The 18490-nt window shown below is 42.7% G+C and overlaps 1 protein-coding gene across 1 annotated transcript in view; it reads right to left on the bottom strand.

Moving 5' to 3' along the window:
* Window positions 1-18490, bottom strand: part of RETREG1 (reticulophagy regulator 1) — a 146993-nt gene that overhangs the window by 86560 nt on the left and 41943 nt on the right. Inside the window, exons 2-3 of the mRNA XM_003789539.2 lie at window positions 9893-9999; window positions 3215-3245 (exon numbers count right to left, since the gene is read on the bottom strand). Of these exons, the coding sequence (XP_003789587.1) occupies window positions 3215-3245; window positions 9893-9999 (138 nt within the window). The remainder of the gene's footprint in view (window positions 1-3214; window positions 3246-9892; window positions 10000-18490) is intronic.

The raw sequence follows: 18490 nt of genomic DNA, 5'->3' as shown, positions 1-18490 counted from the left end.
GCCTGTGGTCCCAGCTACTTGGGAGGCTGAGGCAGGAGACTCGCTTGAGCCCAGGAGTTGGAGGTTGCTGTGAGCTGTGATGCCATAGCACTCTATCCAGGGGGACAGCTTGAGGCTCTGTCTCAAAAACAAAAAAAAGATAGAAAGAAATTCTGAAAAACTGTCAGAGCTAAGAGGAGCCTAAGGAGACATGAAGAACAAATGTAATGAGGCATTCTAGACGAGATCCGGGAACAGAGAAAGGACATTGAATAAGAACTAAGGAAATCTGAACAAAGTATGTCCTTTATTTAACATGAAAGTCTTAATAAAGTGCTTCATTGACTGCTACAAATGTACCACACCAATCTAAGATGCCATGAATGGGGAATCTGTGTTTGGTGGGGGAGTGAAAATAAACAACATTTAAAGAAACCAGAAAAAACCCTTTTGGGATCAGAGTCATGTAGCATATAGTTATAACTGCTGCTTCTTAGATTATAGATTAACTCTCTTCCTCCTTGTTCTTACTCTATAAACCATGAGAAAAGAGCACAAACACGGCCTCCCCCCTTCCAATCACGGATCCTTGCTGGAGATTAACTGCCTGCTTTCCTGTCTCATTGGCAGGCCAGATGGCACAAACCCCATGACTGTTACCTCCTCAGTGTAGAAGGGTAAATATCCCTTTCCTAAAAGAAAAAGACCACCTTGACCATCATAATTATGCATTAAACCTTATATATAAAGGTGTCTGAAATTCTGTCAAGCTTCCCTAAACTTTGCCTATACTATTGCGGAATCTCAAACTTCTACACTTTGAAAGACTGACTTCTCTTCTGTGTGATTCTGTGTTTTCTGGACTGCTATCCTCAAATTTTTCTCTTAAATAAACTCTCTTTAGACTAGATTCTGACCTTTTTGATTATTAACTTAGGTGGACAGGAGCATAGGGGAATTCTGTACTGTCTTCTCAATTATTCTGTAAATCTAACGCTGTTCTAAAAAATAAAACCTGAGAGGGGGAGAGAGACACACCAGCTAATGTGAGATTCGCATCCACTGGACAGTTTAATTTCTCAGCAGAGACAGATCCATTTCATTCACCTTCATAAATTTCCGTCTTGAGGCTTTAGTTGTTGGCAGGAATTGTTCCTCAGAGCCTGTGAGAACTAAGTAAATGTCTCTAACATACATGGAACGGAAGAAGAAAATGTGAACCCTTGCCAACCCTATCCGGTTTCTATCCCTTATCAAGTTACTAATTCCTAAATTAATTTATGAAGATTTGATATTAAAAGATGAACTTTTATGGAAAGGCTTTAAAATATTAATCTCTATTTCTATCAATAAGGCCTAAAACAGGAAATCTTTTCCTCCTGTATTCCAGACTTTATTTGTTGAATAAATAAAAATACTGAAAAAGAGGAAACTTTTTAAAATGAGTTACTGAACATATTTTATCATGATTGTAGAAATTACGTCATCGTACCACTGATAGTATATCTTAGATTTGTTTCCAATTATACAAATTACTTTAGCAAACAAATTTAAGCTTTCTTGTTATTAGTTTTTAAAAGAAATCTACATTTTAAGCATATTTCTCATTGGCTCTATTTATCCAGCTGCTGAGTTATAAATGTACTTCCCGTTAAGGAACCACATTTTAAGTTCCCAGGTTGCTTTTCCTTCTCTTCGTAATCCTCCCCTAACAACTGATAAGACTTTGACAGTAAAGAAAGGTACTGCCTGCACATTTGCGATTTACAGTAATTCTAGAAATTCATCCTGGATGAACTATGTACAAAATTCCTTCTTGTTGCCCTTTATTGATTTCCAACACTCTGTGTAACTTTCTCTTTCAATCCTCAATTTAAATCCTTTTCCTAAAAGACGATAATGTAGAAAAATGCCTAGGAGGGTGGAAGCAGACAACAGCAAAACCCAAACACATTGTGACCAATTCCAAAATGCATTAGCTGCTTCTGTCTCAAAAGAGTAATTCAGAGTTTTCTTTGTGTTTACACTCCCGGAGGAAATTTCTATAAAATATAAAGAGAACTTTAAGCTGCTTGTTCACAGGACACAGATCAGAAACACTGGGCAAGACAAATGCCTATCGGATCCTGTGCTGGCTCCCGGGGCCAGATCACCCCTCCCAGGCAGCCCCCCACCTCCGTGAGAACCCCCAGGGACCAGATTTCTCTCCATATAGCCAATGTCATCCTGTCCTGAGTCCCCTGGCAAGTCTGCATTCTGCCCATGAAAATTTGGGATCCAAAATGAAGCAACTAGCAAGAGTCATAAAGTGATCATAATATTAGTCTTTACACCTGAAAAAAAGTATTATTTCCACAGGCACAGCTTCCAAAGGCACATGATTTAAGATATTACACAAAAATCCTAGGATCCCTACGGCATTATTTTGTCCTTTTTTGCACAGTCATTTCACATTCTTGTCCACTTTAATCCAAATCAGACACCTCAATCATCTTTTTTAATACAAATATATTTTTAAGGCAGAATTTTTGAAAACTCAATTTCTACAAACATTTTACTGGAATATTCATCCTACTATTTTTTCTATTTTTCCACTTCTCATGTGCCCAGTTGGTGCAGTGAACGACGTTCCCTAACCAACTGACTCAGTCTCTTTTCTTCCTCTTAGAAATTGTACCTTTATCCTAGGATGGATGGATGAAGGACTCACATGAAGAGGGAGCTCGTGTTTGTCCCTGGCTGGGCGAGGAGACAAGTGGTCAGCCAGCAGCTATAATCCTCATCCCTAAGGGCGTCTCACTCCACAGCCCTCTGAACTGGATGCAAGGGCAGCCCTTTGGGAAGATTCCAACAGAGAAGATTCCCCCGGCTCCGTGGAGCCCTGTTCTTCCCCCATTATAGCAGTGTTGCTCATGCCTCCAAAAATAAGTCTAAAAGGAAATCCCAAACGAAAATGCCCCCCTCCCTTCACTTCCAAATCCTCACACATTACAACCCTCCCAAATTCATGTTGCCCAATATTGTAGCAAAATACGAGCCATTTTCTAGAATGAGCCCCAGTTTTAACCTTTGGCTTCAGTTTGATGGTGTGGACGTTCATTTTCCCACTCTGGTAAATTACCATAGGATTTGGGTCCCTGTCATTAAGGTATCAATTCAGAGATACATGGTGGTGGCTCAGTCCTCTCCCCACCTTGCCCTCCATTGGCCGCGACCGTGAAGGAAAGCTCCCTACCTTTCACTGAGACTCCTCCACAACTGTGCACCTGCAATGGGAGAAGCGAAATGTGAAACTAAACCAACATATTTTTCCCCTGAGACACTTTTCAACTTAGAGATATATTCCAAGCTATTTAAAGTGGGACACTTTAGAACTCTAGACACAATCAAATTATACTATATACTTCTAGAACCATGACTAATACAGCAATTAGCCCAGAAATATTTACCGAGATTCTACAAAATACAAAACACTTGAGTAGGTACCATGGGGGATGCTATGCTCTATAATACCTGGTCCTTGTCTCAGACATTTTACTGTCCACTGCGGCAGACAAAATATACCCTAGTGATATGACTAAGGTGAGCAGATTTTAACATTGGTAAAGCGGGACACCATTGAGGGGGAGGGGTGGGGGGGGCGGGTCCTGACAACAATGCAAACTTTGATAAGCAGTTCTCGATAATCAGTTCTCAACAATTATTTGTTATTATTAAAGTTTAACATTATAAAATTAACAAAAATAATATAAAACTCATATCCTGTTGAAATAGCCATATGGCAGCTGAAAACCGTATATTCCCTTCCTGTTCTCCTGTGTTCCCTAGCTTGTCGTTTATTCTTTCCAAAAATCGGGACCAGCCGGCGGCACTTGTTTGTTCCAGACAGTTTGGCTCCTTCTGAGCTAATTGTCCTTGCCTAGAAGCAAGGGAGGGAGCCAGTCTCCTTCTGGCTTGCCCAGAAGGGGATTAGGGACCTTGCCCAGGAGGGGAGTAGGGAGATTACATTAGCCTTTTCATTTCCAAATGAAGTTACATTAACCTTTTCATTCTCAAATGGAGTTACATTAACCCTTTCAGCAGCCTAAAACAGTATATTTCCTTCCCATTCTCCTGCTGTTCCCTAGCTTGTCATGCATTCTTTCCAAAAATCAGGACTTTTTAAAAATGCTGCAGGATGTGAGACAAATTGTTAAAAATCCAGAATGTCCGTCCAAAAGCGGGACGTCTGGTCACCTTAGATATGACCCAAGGTAGGCAGCAGAGGAGCTGTGAGAGAGGCCTAAGCCACAACAGCTCAGGGAAGAAAGAAAACGTGGCTGCTTAAAAAGGGCCAAAGTGCACTAAGGTGAATCTTGACACGGTGCTGACAAAACTAAGACAACTATTATTTGAAAAAAAATAGAAAAATTTTATTTATTTGAACTGTAGATGTTCTAAGCTTCTATTTAGGATCAAATGAAATTAACAGAAAATGCATATATATCTAGATCTCATATGCTTTCTTAATTTTCCAATGAATGTTTTTATTGGACTATGTCTTGTATTATACTCCCATCTATCAGCTTTAAAGAAACTCAATATAAGAAATGACCATGAGAAGATCTCTGCACTTACTATCAGACAAAAGGCCAAAGATGTTCCCTTATGTTCTTCAATAGCCCCTTTCAAAGATCTATGGATAAATTCTTTTTTAACATTTACTTTCAGGCATAAATTTCTGAAAATTGCTTGTTTCATTGTTTTCAATTAGAATTGTGCAATTAATCCAACTGCCCTTTCTGGCTCAGCCACCAGTAAGCATGAGGATAAATAAACAAAAGCTATTGCTCAATCATGGTCACTCCTGCTTATCTACTTGACCTCTTTTCAACAGTTTTGTGTTTTATGTTCCTAGTAAGCTGCTTCAAACATTTTGGAGTGAAGTGGCATATAAAAACAAATCAACAACTTAAAAGGACCCAAGGAATTATGAGCAGCAGTGAGGTCTCAACTAAAATTGGAAGGTGAAAAGACTACATTCCAGAGGCATCAACTCCTCATGTCGCCTGGCATTTCTCTAACAACAAAGAAGCCAAGAGTGGAGAAAGCAGACAATGGTGTAGGATGTCTGTTTGCTTGCTTGCTTTTATTATTAAACACTGTAGAAGCCAGTATTGTTGATGGGTAAGGAAACAAGGACCTTTGGAATGGTAAGGACAGCAACTCCATAATGAGATGAGCTGAGACCAGGCAGGGGCTGTGCAGAGGGAGAAACGCAGGCCAAAGGCAAGACTGAGGGACAGGCTGAAAGGCAAAAAGGCTGAACAGGAAAGAGTCAAATTGTGGTCAAAGAGCTGGTTCAACAGGAGCCAGAGGCAGGGGAGGAGCAGACCCAGAGCACACTGAGAATTGACTCTCCCACTCTGCAGATAGTAGAGACAGGGAGCTTCCAAAGGACCAGGTCAAAGATGAGGCGACCTTGTAGGTGACCAAATCCAAGCTGTCAGACAAGCCACTGGAGTACAGGTGGGAATGGCAGACAGAGTGCAGGAAAGTCTACAGTTCTCGGGCCACCAACCCAACTGGGTCTTCAGTCAATAGCAACTGGGTGCTAAGGATGTGGCCTAAGTGTATAGTGAAAATGTCACAGGAGGGGAGGCAGAAAGAGGCCGTGGGTGCAAATGCTCCATATGGGGCTGGGGGAGCCATGAGGCCACCTATTGACCCCTCCTCTCATGGCACAGGGCAGTAGTTGAACTTCTACAGAGCCAGGGGCAGAAATGATTGGTTCTATTTCAATGAGAGAGAGAGAGAGAAAAGATGATTAAGGAAAAGTTTAAGGATACAGGAGCAGTTTTTCAGGCCACTGAAGAATTCCTCAGAACCCAGACTAAGAGACTCATGCAGGGAAGCAGGCGCTCAGGTGCACACCAAGGAGAGAGACCCCTGGCAGCTAGCAGATGTTTGCACAGGAGCTCACAAAATAGAGACTGGGTTCCTGTAGCCTTCACAGAGTTAACTCCCAAGATGGTATCCTTTTTTTTTTTTTTTTTGGCCCATCTATTTCCTAGTAAGCATCTAAGATGATGTAGAACAGTGACTTTTAACCAGTGAGCCATGAAAATTTTTAAAAATCATTTAGTAAGTTATTTTTGAAAGAAGTTCAAAGCACGGTAAGTATATTCTTTTTTACTCTTTTTTTCATCAACATAATTTAAGTACGCCATGGAAGTTTAACTACAGGTTCAAGTGTGCTGGGAGATAAAGAAAGGTTGAAAACCTCTGGTGTAGTGACAGTAACTGGGGACAGTCAAACTCAAGGGCGGCTGCCAGGGGCTGGAGGAAGGAGAAAGGGAGCCTTGGCTGTTCAGCGTGTGCAGAGTTCCAGCCTTCAATGATGAAACGTTCCAGGAGTCTGCTCGACAACAAGGAACATATTGTCTATAATACTGTGCACTTAAAAATTCATTAAGAGAGTAAAAAGAAATTGGAAACTGTGGGGAGGGGCAGAATGAAACTCTTCTCTATAAAAGTTGAATATCTTTAGCCAAAAAAACACAAGAAGCAGAGAAGCTGAGATCCTCAGGCTGCCTAAAGAGACCGAATGTGAGGCTGTCCTACTGTCATTGTCACTGCTGTGAGCTGAGGTGTCTGATGAGAGTGGCTGGCAGCTCTGACTGAAGCCATGGCATTGCCATAACTGCCTGTGGTCCTGACTTGAGGCCAAACTGCGCCTTGCAGAGACCAATTCATGGCAGGAGCGCTCCGAGGCCTGCAAATTCAGCCTCCTGCCAACTATTCGCAAGGCTCAAATGGGTCTTTGTCCGAAAGATTTTACTAAAGAAAGACGAAGCCGGCAGCAGTGTTTCCTCAGTCAGAGACTAAAGAGGTCTGGGAAAGTAGAGTAATTATTCCCCTTTCTCCTTCCCCCCGCCACCCCATGCAGTAGAAATGCTATATTCAGAGCAATGTCACCGGGTGAAAAGCCTGACAGAAAGATTGGACTCCAACAAAGACCTGCCCCTGGAGTGTGAGGGCAGAAGCTGGCTGTGTCCGGATCCCACCGGAGGCCCCGGTGCCCAGGAGCGGCCTTGACACAGAAGGGCGCTCAGCACAGACGGACCGTCAACAAGCAAACCCCGTGTGGTCCTGGCAAGCAGCCCATCACTATGCTGAAGGCATTTATTTTATGCCTTTATTTGACCCTTCTAAAGCCCTGTGGTAGGAGGAGGGTTTCTACAGTTTTACAAGACAAAAAGTTTCAAATAGAAGAGTAGGCTGAGTAAGTAGCTTACAAGGATATCAAGTCTTAATTCTTGAAATCTGTGAATGTTATTTTATGTGGAAAAGGTGTCTCTGGGGTGGCATCTGTGACTCAGTGGGTAGGGCACCGACCCCATATACTGAGTGTGGCGGGCTCGAACCCAGCCTCAGCCAAACTGCAACAAGAAAAATAGCTGGGAGTTGTAGCAGGTGCCTATAGTTCCAGCTACTCTGGAGGCTGAGGCCAGAGAATCACTTAAGCCCAGGAGTTTGAGGTTGCTGTGAGCTGTGATGCCACAGCACTCTACCGAGGGCGACATAATGAAACTCTGTCTCTAAAAAAAAAAAGAAAAGAAAAGGCATCTCTGCAGATGTGATCAGGCCAAGACACATGAGACATGGAAATAATCTTGCATGATCGGGGGGCGGGGTCCCAAATGCAGTCACAAGTGTCCTTAGAAGAGGGAGACAGGCTGATGTGACACAGCAGCTGAGGCAGTGTGACCACAAGGACAGAGTCTGTGGATGATGCAGTGTAAGCTACCAGAGCTGAAAGAGGCGAGGGACAGACAGATCCTTCCCTAGAGCCTTGGAGGGAGTACATCCCTCCCAATGCATGGATTTTGGCCCAGTGATACTGACTTTGAACTATTGGCCTCTAGATATTAGAGAAAAAATTTCTGTTGAGAAATTTCTGGTTTGAGCCACAAAGTTTGCAACAATTTATAACAAGAGCCACAGACTCTATTTGGAAGGAAATGAAGTGAACTATCTCAGGAATCAGACTCTTTAGGCTAATATTCTTTTAACTCTACCACCTTAATTAGAGGACTGAACCTTTCTACTGGGAAGGTTTCCTGCAATTGGTAAGTATGGGATGTCCACATTTGCAAGGCCACATTGGAAACAATTCCCCTGTGAGAGGCCAGGAGTGACAAAAGGACAGTTCTAAAGTCTTTCAACTTCATCCTTGGCCTTTCACATTTGTCTATAACTTGTGTCCTGACTAGGGTCAAATTTAACTCACCCAGAAAACACTGAGGTCCTCAGTTTGCTTTTGAGCCAACTTGCTCTGCTCAGCTAAGATGGCTGCTATTAAACGTGCGGGTGGCTTTATCTTCTAAGAGTCCCATGAGGAGGCCCCAGAGGTTCAAAACATTACAAAGTCTAAACAAGCTCCTCTCTGTTGGGCACAAATCAGACTGAGGCAGGGCGATCGCCAGGGATTGCTCAACAAAACCCTATTGCACAGAGAGGCACCACCTCCAGGTGGTTTCACACATCCTTGGTGGATGAGTATCAGAGCAATGGTCTGCTACAGCCTGAAGTTGGGGAGCTACGTATCTGCTCTCCGAAATAGAAAAACGGAAAGTGAAGGGGTAGGGGGGAGGATTGCACATAAGAATGTAACTGAAATCCACAGAATCATGATAAAGCACTATCTGGACAAAATTGCGTTTGTGAGTCTTCCCAGAACACTGGGAAGGGATTACCTTCAAAGCTGGAAACACACTAATGTAAAACAATTTTTCTAAAAACGGTTAACATGATAATTTAGTTTAAAAATCGTATGTATGGACTTAAAATATAAACTGCATTTAAAGCAGACCCACGGAAGATGATAGGATGCCCATAACAGCTCATGTCCCTGGTCTGGAGCTGCCATTAGGAAGGAGAAGCTGCTGCCCACAAAGCTGGACTCGGTTTCCCCACCAGGTCCGGAATTCTGGGCAGTTCTCATGCACATCAACACACATGGACCTCAGCCAAAATAATCCCTCCACTTTGGGGAGGTACATTTGCCTCATTGTAACCTCCTCTTGAGTATTCTTGATCACATTGACCTTCTTACATTTAGGTTCCTAGGGTTCAATTACTCCTAGGAGGGTTTTTTGTCCAGTTACCAAAACTAACTCAAACACTGGGAGAAGAGGCCACCCAAGTATGGCAAAGCTTGACTTAGAACTGTAACACACTTGAATTACTCAAAAGCAAATTAAGCAAATTTTAAAAATTCAAGCTCTACCTTGAAAACTTAATGCTTAAAATCAATTCCTTTTCATCATTAACTCATTTTTTAGAATCTATTTAACCATTACTCGTTTTTTTTTAATTAAATGATAGCTCTATACATTAATGCAAACAGGGGGTACAGTGTAGTGTTTTCACATACATTTTGAAACACTTTCATCAAGCTGGTTCACATAAATTTCATGTAATTTGCATAGTCATTGTGTCAAAACATTTACATTCTATTTCTAGAAAAGTTCACTTGTTTTTAAACCCTAAATTAATTGTTTTCTTCTTCACTGGGGCAAAGAAATCTTTCACATACCAGTCCATTTCCCAGAAGCCCAGTCTCATCAGGTAGCATGTAATAAATATTTAACTGTTACCTTCACTCTAGTCTACATAAACATCATAATGGTATTTAAAATACCAAAGTCAAGAAATGAATCAGCATACACAAACCTCTGCCCGGCAGTTATGACTAGGGAAATGTCAGTGAAGTAAATTAACATATTTTAAAAAGCCAAGTCAATGCCTATATAATCTATTACTTTGCTCCTGTTCAAAATGCGAATTAATTAATATGTCTACTCAAAGATCAGAAATTCAAGATCTAGAAAATTAAACACACATAAAAATAAAATCTCAGTGTTCTTACCTCTTGTTCTAGACAAAACCATATCCTTTATTATTTGCATAATTACACGCCCAAGTATCATGATGGAAATCAGGTGATACACTCTCCATGGAGTCAATGCAAGAAACCTATAAACAGCAAAACAGACAAATTATTATTTCAATTTGAGGATTTTTAATCCTTTTTAAAACTTAGGCTTACTTCCTGCCACAGAAACAAAAAATGCATTCAATAATGATTTCACTTTTCGAAATCACCCCTATGTGATTGCATGAAGTTTATTCAATAGGCATAAAGTACTTGACTCATGTGCACTTTTGTGCTAGGCTTTCTACTCTTCCGTCTAATTTGAGCAGAAGATTTGCTATCTTGGGTATGGCCCAATATTGCACCCAGGGCTGAGCTTCTCTGCTAACATGTGAAGAATGGAACTGACCTGAAACAGGGTGGGCAGCAAAGCTGAGCTGCAGAGCTTCCTAACAGACCCAGGTCAGCAGATGCCCTTTGTTCACTGTCCCCTGTCTTATGTTTTTCTTTTATCCCCTATGCACTTTTCTACCTCACCCCCACCTCTTAAAAACAGTCGGTTTTAAGGATCCAATTTGCTAACTCTTTCTCTTTAAGATCATGCCCCTTTTGTCCACCTGTCTGCTTCTTCTCTGGAGAGAAACAAACTAAAAATGCTTTGCTATGAATAGCACAGAAACTCTGCAGTACTTTTTTGGGTCGGGTTTATGAAAGAATAAAATCACAAAGAAGTCACAGAACCTTTGCACCTAGATGTCGAACTGAGGTTGAAACCCCTGCTTTACACAAGCTAATTGGCCAAGCGGCTGATTGTTATTAGCTTTGATGGAATCAGAACTCATAGAAAAATTAATTTTAAAAATGTTTAACACCAGTTGCCAGGCTAGATAGAGAAGGATACATGAGCCTTCTGTGAACTTGCTTTCTCATCAGGCAAACACAGGCAGAACTTACAAAGTCCAAGGAGCTGAAATAGCATTGTGAGCAAAGAGTGAGGAGAAGCACGAGGGAGGGATGGTTAACTCCAAAGCAGGGAAGGACTTATAGATGTGGGGCTCCAATACGGTTTGGAAGAATGGATGCAATGAGAGGATACAACATGAACAAAAGGTCAGAGTCAGCGGACAGGGGAAGCACCTGAGCCTGGCAGGCTGTGGCATTTGGTCCTATGCTACAGGCAATATTGAAAGCCCAAGATATAGAGCAAGAAAACGAAATGTAGGTAATTTAGGAAAATGCCTGGTGGGGCAGCAGAAAGCATGAGATGAGTGGAGAAGAAGCCCCGGAGTCCAGGCATCGCCTGGAAGGTTATGCAGTGTGTTTGGTGAGAAGGGGCTCTGCTGAGATGCTGGGTGAAGCCGAGACCCAACTTCCACCACTGACTCTGCTCTAAAGCTGACTGTATGTGTTGCCTAGACCAGAAAAATGAGTGTATGGCCTAATTCAGTGCTTCTTCACTACTGGTCTGCAACCACTGCCAGGGTGGGGAATGCAGATTCCTAGCCCCAAGGCTCCTACCCCTGGGTCCTCTCAAACAAGTGGTCTAATTACTGTATTTGCATCCACTAGAAAGGTATTTGTGGACTGCTACAGGGGCCAAGCACAGTGCTACCAAAAAAGAATAAATGGCATAAGGAGTGCAGAGAGATAAAATTAACAAAATTAATAAAATGCCATAATCCATGCCTTTAGCAACAATTTGTTCCTCCACTAAAGGAGCCACCACGTTCTCTGTTTTCATGGCCCTTGTGCTTGTTTTACCCAAGACCACGTTGTGTCATGTGTTCTGTTTGGGGTCTCCCTCCACATGCTCAGTTCAGGATGAATTCTTGCTCCTGTCCGTGTGCTGAGCTCTCTCCGTTTCCCCACCTCACATGGAAGAGGCAGTTTTCAAAATGCGGACAGTGATCCTCACTAAGGAACGACTTTACATCCAAATACATACAAAGAAAATAAGTTTTAAAAAATATTATCTATCCTTGCTAGTCACAGTACCTTTCAATATTTTCCATTCTCTTCTATTATGTACTTAACTGCTGGCTCTGACTCAGTACACTGACTCAGGACCCACTAATGAGCGGCAACATGGCGTGGCTCATAGGGCATGAGAAGGAACTGGTATTTTCCCTTAGAACGGCCTCTGTGCAGTGGCAGGCAAAGTCCTAGCAGACACAGAAGATTCCCTCCAGATTAAAGGTCCTCAGAGTGAGCCACAAAGCCGTTTAAGGATCTTTTTAAAAAACAAAGAAATATAATACCAACTGAAGCAATGAAGGCCATTAATTATTTTTTTAGTGGAAATTACAAACTTATAAGAATGAAACAAGTAATAACAGGACCTCAACCCACAGACCTGGCTGCCAGACCTAACTGGGAGGTCAATGCCATAGCAACTCCAAAGAGCACCAGGATGGCTGTTTCCTTTCTGTCCTAGGCAAGGGTCTAGGTGGCATCTTGGCCAACGTCTTCTTGGTCATTAAGAATCCTCTGTCATCTAAGAAGGCAACCCCAACAATTGCTCAGACTATATGGGACTACATAATTGATTCTTGGTAGTTTACCATTTTTTAGCCTCAAAATGATGTATAGAAATGTTTGAGAAACAAATCCCTAAGATGAAGAATTTCTACTTAAACAAACTAGTACAACCCCTGTGGAAAATTATCCGATTATACCTCTAAAACTTAAAGTAGACCTACCATTTGATCTAGCCCACTGGTGGGTGTACACCCAAAAGGAAGAAAGGTCATTTTATATAAATAATAAAAAAAAAACACCTGCACTTGAATGTTTATAGCAGCACAGTCCACAATCACAAAGATGTGGAAACAACCCAGGTGCCCACCAATATGACGGATTAGTAAGAGGTGGCATAGGCACACCATGGAGTACGACTCAGCCATACATATGCTGATCTGGCATCTTTGGTGACAACCTAGATGGAACTAGAGACCATTCTTTTAAGTGACATGTCACAGGAATAGAGAAACAAACACATGTACTCAATACCAAATTAGAACTAATAGATCAGGCTCGGCGCCTGTGGCTCAAGTGGCTAAGGCGTCAGTCACATACACCTAATGTGGCGGGTTTGAATCCAGCCCGGGCCCGCCAAACAATAATGATGGCTGCAACCAAAACATAGCCGGGCGTTGTGGCGGGCGCCTGTGGTCCCAGCTACTTGGGAGGCTGAGGCAGGAGACTCACTTGAGCCCAGGAGTTGGAGGTTGCTGTGAGCTGTGATGCCACAGCACTGTACCCAAGGGGACAGCTCGAGGCTCTGTCTCAAAAAAAAGAACTAATAGATCAACACTCGAGTGCACAGATGGAAGTAAATCTCAATGAAAATCAAACTGAGGGAAGGGGGAAGAGAGATGGGTAAACTCACACCTGCTGAGTACAGTGCACACTATCTGGCTAACGGGCACACTTGTAACTTTGACTCAATCTGTATAAAAAAGAAACTATGTAAATAAAACAGGTATACTCCTAATGTCCTGAAATTTTAAAAAAAGAAAAGTAAATGAAAAATAGAAGGTTAAAAAAATACTTGTAGAAATATAGATATTTAAAGATGTCATTCAAAAAGAGAGACTTTACATACTTGGTATTTTAATTATTTATCATTTATAATGAGTAAGATCATTTGTCTCACTCATTTGGTTCCACTTTGAAATATCTGGTTGTGCCAGGCGTGGTGGCTCACACCTGTAATCCTAGCATTCTGGGAAGCTGAGGCAGGTGGATTTCCTGAGCTTAGGAGTTTGAGATTATCCTAAGCAAGAGTGAGACCCCCATCTCTACTAAAATAAAAAACTAGCCGGGCATTGTGGTGGGCACCTATAGCCCCAGCTACTCAGTAGGCTGAGATAAGAGGGTTGCTTGAGCTCAAGAGTTTGAGGTTTCTATGAGCTATGATACTCTGGCACTCTGCCCAGGGCAACAGTGTGAGACTCTCTCTCAAAAATAATATATAAATAAATAAAATATTTGGTTAAGGTAGGCTTAGGGTTCGAAAAAAAATAAAATCTTAGATACACTTATAAATTTAATGTATTCATTTTACAGGTATTACGTAATATTTGAGAAGGATGGGCTGTTGGACAATTAAGGTGGTTTATAAAAAGCTCTTATTTCTGGTTAATTTCAAACACATAGAGAAAGAAAGGCCAGAGAATGAAGAACCAGCTTGACTTCTCCACGTACAATCTCCTATCTTCTATTACACTCTATAGTCCCACCTGCTAAGAACCACTAAATTACTGGGAGCTAATTCCAATCATTATATAATTTAATCTGTGAATACTGCCATTTATCTTCCAAGAATACTAGAAACAACAATACTAAAAGAGTATTTTAATTCTTAATGTCATCAGATATTCTATCAAGGTTCACACTTCCCCATTTTGGCTCATGTACACACACACTCAGCGACACAGAATGGAAAAAGCCCTACACTGTGGTAGATGTTTATTTTAAGTTTCCTGGATGATGCAGGTCCCTTGCCATCCTTTTTTTTTTTTTAATTCTATTAATTTTTTGCAGAAGAGGCAGACTCATTTGTCCAACAAAGTTTTCCATGAGTTCACAGTCCCCTTGTGATTTAGTTTAACATTTTCCGCTATCTTTCTTATAGATTATAAACTGGTAGCTGGATGCAGAGGCTTGATCAGATTTAGGTTAGATTTCATTTTTTCTGTAAAATCTTACAATAGGTGGTGATACGTGTTTCCACCAAAAGTCATACATACTGTTGGGGTGTCTGGTGCCCGTGTTTTTGTGACATGGTAGCCACAGGTGATCACTGCCTAGTGATTGAGTCCTCAGAGGCTACACTGGGGTGACAGACCTTCATTCCTGCTTTGGGGTGAGCTGGATCACGTCTAGAGAGACAGATTTGCCCTCATCAATGTCTGATTATGCTGAGGGATGGAGCTCATAAGAAAGGCTCAATTCCATGATCCTGCCCTTTATTTACCAGCCTTTTCCCAAGATAGCGAGGCCATATCCTGGCATCCTCTAAAGCAGTGGTTCTCAACCTTCCTAATGCTGTGGCCCTTTAATACAGTTCCTGTGGGTCATGACCCCCAGGTTGAGAACCGCTGCTCTAAAGGTAACTAACTTGGTTTTTCTCCATTTTCTTTCCCCCCATTATTATGGACAGTAATTTGCGCATATTTGATGTGCTTGTCCACAGTGCCACCCCTACTGACCCTCCAGCGTCCCAGGGGAGCTTATTCAAGGTGGCTCCCAAGTCCCTGTGACATACAACCTTAACTATTTTGATAATGGAGTACTTCATACATAGAGAATATAAAATTTACAAATGCATGTTTTTGTTTATGTTTTTTGGGGTTTTTTTGTCTGTTCCTTTTTGAGACAGAGTTTCACTCTTTCGCCCATGGCTATTACTGGAAGGAGGGGAAAATTCTGCTTCCATTCCATTCCCAGGCATCTTTCAGACACTGGGCGGGTTGCTGGGAAAACACTGGTGACGAAACCCCAGGCTGCCCCTGCAAAGCCAGCAAAGCAATCAGAAACGAACTCCCTTAACCCCAGTACTAATCAAAATGCTGCAGGAGCAGAAAACAGAGCTGATTACCACATAAGGAAATCAGAGAAGCTCTCGAGAAAAGGGGGCATCTGAACTTTGACTTCCCGAAGAAGTCAGATTTGGCCAAGTAAGAAAGAGACAAAAGCACTGAAGTCTGGGAAATAATATACACAAAGGAACAGGTGGGGAGCAATGAGGCTAGAGCCTAGGCCTTAGAAAGTTTGCCCCTGACTTTGCCTCCCTCCACCAACGGTGCCAGGTCTGCCCTCCAGACCCAAACCCAGAATGAGTAACAGAGCTGAACTCCAGGGAGTACTGGCACTATTCTATGAGGTTTATATGTGTTCACTCATTTATTCCTGACGAGACCTTGAGGGAAGTACCACCATCATCCCCATTTACAGATGGGCAAACAGGTGAAGAAAAGTGCTCAAAGCCCCAAAATACGGAAAAAGCAGGACCAGCACATGAATCCAGGCAGCATGGCTCAGATCCGGCTGTCGCCACTCTGCTAAATAGTTGCTGGGCACCAATTTCTGCCTCTTGGTCTGCCCACTCTCATATGAAAAGGGCTGGAAAGACTGGCCCCAATTTACAGGCTTTTTCTTTTTTAATTTGAATTCGAAATTTTTCTTTTTCAGAGCATTCTATGGGTTCTAACAAAGGCATAATGACATGTATCCAGCATTACTGTATCTTACAGAATAGTTTTGCTGCCCTAAAAAATCCCTTGCTCCCCACCTATTCCTCCCTCCTGCTCCCAAGCCTCTGTCAACCATGATTTTTCCATTTCCTCCATAGTTTTGCCCTTTCCAGAATGCCATTAAGTTAGGGTCCCACGCGGCTTTTCCTCTTGGTTTCTTTCACTTAGTGAGATGCACTGAAGGTTTCTCTGGGGGTTTCTGTAGCTTGAGAGCATATATTGTTTGATGACTGAATAACATCCCATTGTATGTTATACTAAAATGTATCCTCTCACTTATTGAAGAACATTTTGGCTGCTCCCAGTTGGGGGCAATCATGAATAAACCTGCTATAAACATCTGCGTGCAGGATTTTCTGTGGATGTAAGTTTTCAGCTTGTTTTGGGACGACCTTTTATTTTTTTCTTTTAACTAGCTTATGCTGAATTCACAGGCAGTTAAAATCCCAAGGGTTCTATTTATCACATGCCATTTTTGGATCCAAGTATATTCTGTTCAATTTATTCTTGTGTGACACGGCCCATCATTCAAACCTGCAGAGTTTATAATGGTGACATCAATCACATCTGTTCTCCTGTCCAGCTTCAGGACACCCACGCATTTGATATCTGCACATCTTCAGTCCTCATCAACACTCCTGATCAAAGACATTGATCAGTCCTAGAGTCCTGTCATTCTCCATTAGCAGCTGACCTACAAGTATTAATCAGCACATCATAAGCACAGAAGACAATCCACTCTGCCACCACGTGCTTGTTCATATCACTCCATTTTATTCACAAAGACAAAGTAAGAGCTTTTCCTAAATGCTTTGCTGAAATCTAGGGCATTCCTGAGGTCTAAGTGTCTGCAAATGATGATGTGCCTGACTGCTGCTGAAAAGTACTTGGAGGTCTGTAATATTTCTCTGTAAAAGAACTAAATACCACTAGACTCTGACAAAAATATCATAGGACACAGCTGGAGCCCCAGGGTAACCTTGTGATCTGCTCCTTCACAGAAACACATGGTAACAATGGAGGAATTTGGAGGCAAAAAGGGCCACACACAGGGTGCTTCATTATCAGGAGGGTATTGTGGTCAACACACAGGATGCCCAGGAGGTGACGAGAGCACAGTGACTGAGTACCCACACTGAAGTGGGGGCCTCGGATACACTCGGGGAATGCCATGATCTTCAAGGTCCAGGGCAAAGTGAAAATGCAGAGACCTCACCTGGGCCAGAGAAGTCAACGGCCCCGTCCCCACTCCACTGTTGCCCCAGCACACACAAACAGGAGATTCCCAACGTATGGCAACCAGCAATCCAGGCGCAATCAGGACCTGGATCTGGGGCAGGTGGGAGGCCCCTGACTACTCACCTAGTGAATACACCACTTCACGCTAGCCAAGGGAAGACAAATACCCACTGCCTGCTGAACAGCCACAGGGCACTCAGCCCCTCATGCTCAGGTCCTTCTAGAGACAGATGGCCAAAGTGGAACACAAGCTTCCTCCCCTGATGACAATCAGCCACTACCCTGGGCCATCACACCGGGTGGAGCTGGGAGGGGAAGCCTGGGCAGGGCCAGGCACTAAGCATCAGAGAGTGGGTGGCCAAGAACCCATGCAGGTGTGGTGGGCCAAAGGGAGGTAGGAGTAAATGTGAGCTGAGGCTGCAGACCCCCATGCAAGCTCCAATGTCCCACTACACTTCACTTACAAAACACAAATGCAGAGAAGAACATATTAAAAATTGCAAGATGACAACCAGAGCATTAGTTCCCAAGTGCAGGGTGTCCTAAAGCCCAGGCCTGTGGGCTGTGCCAGGTCATTCTATCTTTGGGGTGAGGCCTCATCACAGTGACCAACATAGGCCATTCTTCTCCTTAAATCAGTTCTCAGTTCAATAAAAAAAGCCACTGACCCTTGTTGTTATCCAAATTAGCCTGGGGACCTGATCCACCTCCATGGATCCCAGAGCCAAGAGAATTCAGAAGCACCATTTCCATCAGTCCCTAAGTCTCCAGCCATCAAATGAATCTTTCTGTAGATTGATGGGCTATTTATAATGAATGAAAAGAGAAAAACTACTACACCTTTTTAAATTAAAATATCTTTTACTACAAGAGTTATGTGTTCTGGCTCAGCGCCTGTGGCTCAAGTGGCTAAGGCGCCAGCCACATACACCTAAGGTTGCGGGTTCAAATCCAACCTGGGCCCGCCAAAACAACAATGATGGCTGCAACCAAAAAATAGCCGGGCACTGTGGCGGGCACCTGTGGTCCCCGCTACTTGGGAGGCGGAGGCAGGAGACTCACTTGAGCCCAGGAGTTGGAGGTTGCTGTGAGCTGT

Source organism: Otolemur garnettii, unplaced genomic scaffold (genome assembly GCF_000181295.1).
Source record: "Otolemur garnettii isolate 467f Iridium unplaced genomic scaffold, OtoGar3 scaffold00033, whole genome shotgun sequence".
Lineage (NCBI taxonomy): Eukaryota > Metazoa > Chordata > Mammalia > Primates > Galagidae > Otolemur > Otolemur garnettii.
This window is presented reverse-complemented; position numbering and strand designations above follow the sequence as displayed.